Genomic DNA, 4,315 nt, shown 5'->3' with positions numbered 1-4,315 from the left:
GGACAGACCTCAGGTCACCAGGGACGGGACAGACCTCAGGTCCCAGGAGACAGGACAGACCTCAGGTCCCGGGAGACGGGACAGACCTCAGGTCCCAGGAGACAGGACAGACCTCAGGTCCCGGGAGACGGGACAGACCTCAGAACGTGTCCGTCGTCTCTGAGACATTGCTGGAAAAGATTATTCACTTTTCCCAGGTGCTCCAGCAACAACACAGTCCAGCCTGTGTTATCACAGATCACGTTAACACTGGCGAATGAGGAAACGCCTCCACCGGGAAGGAACAACCCGGTGTCCAAAGGTCCGTCTGCAGCCTCTCTCACCAGTCACATTCAGTGAGTTTTCAAACCACGGTCAGAGAAGGAAGCCTCAACTTCCGGTTGGTCTCTGACGGAACCCCCATTGGGCCCTTAATTTGAAAATCATGATTCGAGTGTCCCCCTCCCCCAGCCGTCTGACAGGCCGGTGTTCACCCGGGAGCTGGTGGAGGTGACCGAACACTGAAAGTCATGCCGAACGGGTGTCGGGCCACTTCTGGCCCTTCAGTAGGTCCCTGGTGCTTTGTCACACCCAGGAGGACCAGGGCCTGGGCAACCTGGAGGGGACCCCAGGCCAGCTGGTCACCCTCTGCCCCTGGAAACCAACCCCCAGTTCCCAGGGGCGAGGCCTGCGGAGGCCGACGGGGAGCCCGGGTGCAGAGGTTCCCGGGCCAACTACGGCCCACGCGCTTGTCGCCCGGTACAGACCCAGAGAAGTGCCCGCTGAGAGGACGTAAGGCCGACAGAAAATTTACCGAAATTAAAAAGGAAGACCCTGGAACAGCTCTATCTCATCGCACGTGATACACATCTTAAAAAGTCTTATAACCGCGTTCATTAAAAGAGCGGCTCTCGGGGAAGCCGGGCCCCTTTCCGATGGTGCAGGATGGGCTTCGCTGCCACGTGTCTTCCTCTTTTCTGTCCCGAGTGCACTGGGGAGCTTTCCAGCGGCCACTGTGCCCAGGGACACCCCTGCGCGGTGGCCAGGAGCCCTGCCTGTGCGTTGCTCTTGTGCAGATCACACGGACACATTTGTTACTGGGCTCAGTTCTGACTGAGAACATGGCAAACATCAACCACTGAAGCCCATGTGAACAAAAGCTCCGGCCTCTTCAATAGTTTCCGGAGTGCAGACACCCTGAGACCAAAAAGTCCGAGACTCACTAACCCGCTACATTCCCAAACAGCGAGCCAGCGGAGTCGGAGCAGAGGAGCGGTCTGCGAACATGGCACCGGAGTGAGGCTGACACGGCCGTCGTGGCAGAAAGACAAGCAGGAGCTGTGCCCCGCGTGCCCCGGGAGTCCCAAGCGCACCCTCCCCTCCAGGAGTAACTGCGGACTGAGCTGGACAGCGTGTCTGACAGGTGACACATGTCCGCCTCTGGTCCTTTACAACTATGGAAGCGGTGACGTGAACTTACCTAAGTATCTTGGATAAAAATATTCCTGCGGAAAAAGAAAAAGAAGGGGAACAGTTTACTGGCGTGGTCCGCGCTCCCCACACAGGGCCCACGGCAGCTGCTGAGGGGCGCCTCACCTTCCTCCCGGGGGCGCAGACAGGCACCTGGGGAGGCAGGTGCGTGGGGGGCGGGGGGGTTCTCCACAGCTGGCTCAGTGACAGCAGGGCAGAAGCACCCAGAAAGCCACTTTCTGCCTGGAAGACCAGGGCGTGAGGAAGGAAGCGGGAGGGCGCGGCCCTGACCCTCTGTAAGCAACAAGGGCGATGTCATTTAAGGGACCCAGAGTCTCATGGCAGGATGCAGAGTGCCGGGAGGGAGCTGGTCTAGACCCTCGCTGACGCGGGACTCTTCCCAGAAGCCTGCAGACCCCACCCGCAGGGCCATCTGCACAGGGCACTGATTTGCACTCACTGTGTTAGTAAAAGAAACTGGTGCTTAGTGAGGTGTGGAGGGTGTGAGTGAGGGTCTGTCCGTCCGTGAGTGCAAGTCGAGAGGTCCCAACCGAACAAGCTGTCTGCCAAATACCAGGACCGCCTGCCCTGCCCTGACCAACAGCAGGCAGCAGCTGGGACTGTCCCCGGGGTCCTTGGCCCCACCCGTCCACTGTCATCTCCCAGTGAGCGTCGATCACAGAGCGGCTTGGCCCTAGATGCCTCCCTTGATGGGACCAAGTGACCAGGCGGCAGCAGCCACCGACGGGGGGGTGTCCCTGCAGGTGCTGCGATGCAGTCCTTCCCTCCGACCCTCACAACCACTCCAAGGTCTTTTCAGGTAGCCCCGTTATCAGAGAGGAGGAAACCAAGGCTCAAGACAGGCCGTGGTGTTTGACCAAGGTTAGGAAGCCAGGTCGGACTCCCGACAGCATGCTGTGACCCAAAACCACGCTGGCAAGAGCGGGCGTGTCATCTGCAGTGACAGGCTGCCCACACAGTGGCCGGCCTCGTGCCCTGGACTGGCACCTCACCTGTCCCCTTCCCTCGCTGTTTATAACACAGCCTGTTTGTAACACTTTGCTGAGATGCCCTTCAGAAAGTCATGTTCTGATACAGATGTGGCTTAGAAAGTTCTTAACTCCTTTAAAAGAAAAGTCATGGTCAGAGCAAGTTTCTTATTTCAGCTCGTGTGACAGTTGTGAAGGTGACATTCAGGCAGGTGTGACAGAGGCAGGTCTGACAGGCAGAGCCACACAGCCGGGGCGGGGACACCCCTCCCACCGGCACCCGGAGGCCCCCCATGGCCTGGCTTCAGCTCTCTGTGCTGCTCTTAGTCACGGGCCAGAAACTCCCAGACAGGAAAGGCCGGCCAGGCAGGCGAGCTCTGCCGAAGCCCCCGGAGCTGAGGGCAAGCAGGCCGTGACGTCCGCCAGGTTTAGAGGGACAGCAAAGGCCCCGGACTTTGTCACACAGAAAAGGACTCAGGCTCTGAAAGAAAATATTTAGGATGCGCGATGTGTCCGCTCAGGAGACCGAGAACCAGACTATGAAGGGACTGGAGACAATGAGGCTCCGTGGGCAGAGGGCCCAATGGTGATACGCGGCGGCGTCACCACGAAGAGCTGTTCTATATGTGATCCAGAAAGCTGACTCGCTAGATCTGTGTCGTGTGGGTTACTAGTGATCGTGTGGCTGTGGGAAGAAAAGCCCCTCCCTCCGTTAGCCACACTGGAGGGAAGGCGGTTTCGGAAACCACTGGACCACAAGCTGGTGACAACGTATCCTAATTTGGGTGCTCGATTTATCTGGGATGGGCAGGGTGCTGATGTGGCGGGTGATCCAAGGCAGAGGTGTGAACCCTGATGTAACAGCGAAGCTGGGACAGGCACACCTCACACAGCTGTGCCCTCCTGCAAAAGAAAGAGACCTCTCTAACGGTCCCTCTACGCTCTGACCAAAGAGGAAGACCTGTGGAAATCCGGGAAAGAAGGGCATGAACACAGATCACAGAGCTGTGGTCGTGGTCACCACGAGTTGGCCACACATAAACTGTGGCCTGAGGCTCAGGAGCCGGCTGGACTCCCATGAGCGTCACCCCATGGGGATCCCGAAGCAGAGGCCACAGTGCAGGTGGCCAGACTCAGGACCAGGGATCAGCTGCCTACAAACTCACCCTGTCTTTTCAACCACAAAAGGAGCCACGCCTAGCATGAGGCGTGTGAGGGCTGGGCTGGGGTCAGGAGCAGGGAGCGGGCAGGCCAGCCGGCAGGAGACCAGGGCCACCCAGCTTGGAAATGAGGCCACTGGTCACCTGGCAATCATTTTTCTCGGGGTTTTGCTTCTGCTTTACTTAAACAGTAAAGATAAAAAGAAGTTTGCAAAACTGCAGGCCACCAAACTGTGAGCTGAAGATCCTAGAGGGGAAGGTGTATGTCCGACACGTGGCTTGCTTCGTGAATGGATGGGTGGATAGGCGGATGGATGGAAGGGTGGATGGAAGGACGGACAGATGGATGGATGGACGGGTCAAAGGAAAAATGCATAGATGGATGGGTATATGAATGAATAAACAGGCAAACATAGAGTCCTACAATTTTCACTGAGTTGGACAACACCTCAGTTGAACTGTTGGTTTTATTTATAACGTAGCGAAGCATATTGGGAGAAATATCTAAATCAATGCTCTTAGCTTCTCTCTTCCAAAACTCCGAAGTATCAGTACTGCTTCCTTAAGCTTACCAACTGCCGATGCATTTTAAAACTCAGATCCTAAGACTAACTGCCATTAGCCCAGCTTTCCTTCTGCCATCCCTTCCAAGGGCGCTGCTCTCTGAAGAGGCGATGAGACATGGTGCATGTAGGCCTCAACATCGGAGCTGTCTGC

The 4,315-nt window shown here is 57.0% G+C and overlaps 1 protein-coding gene across 2 annotated transcripts in view; it reads right to left on the bottom strand.

Annotated features, from left to right (window-relative positions):
- The window catches only part of GAS6 (growth arrest specific 6), a 31,294-nt gene that overhangs the window by 20,629 nt on the left and 6,350 nt on the right, over positions 1-4,315 (bottom strand). For both annotated transcript variants that reach the window (XM_029936395.1, XM_029936396.1), the window contains exon 2: positions 1,460-1,484. In XM_029936395.1, coding sequence (XP_029792255.1) covers positions 1,460-1,484 — 25 coding nt within the window. The remainder of the gene's footprint in view (positions 1-1,459; positions 1,485-4,315) is intronic.

The sequence above is a fragment of the Suricata suricatta genome, chromosome 4, assembly GCF_006229205.1.
Source record: "Suricata suricatta isolate VVHF042 chromosome 4, meerkat_22Aug2017_6uvM2_HiC, whole genome shotgun sequence".
Lineage (NCBI taxonomy): Eukaryota > Metazoa > Chordata > Mammalia > Carnivora > Herpestidae > Suricata > Suricata suricatta.
This window is presented reverse-complemented; position numbering and strand designations above follow the sequence as displayed.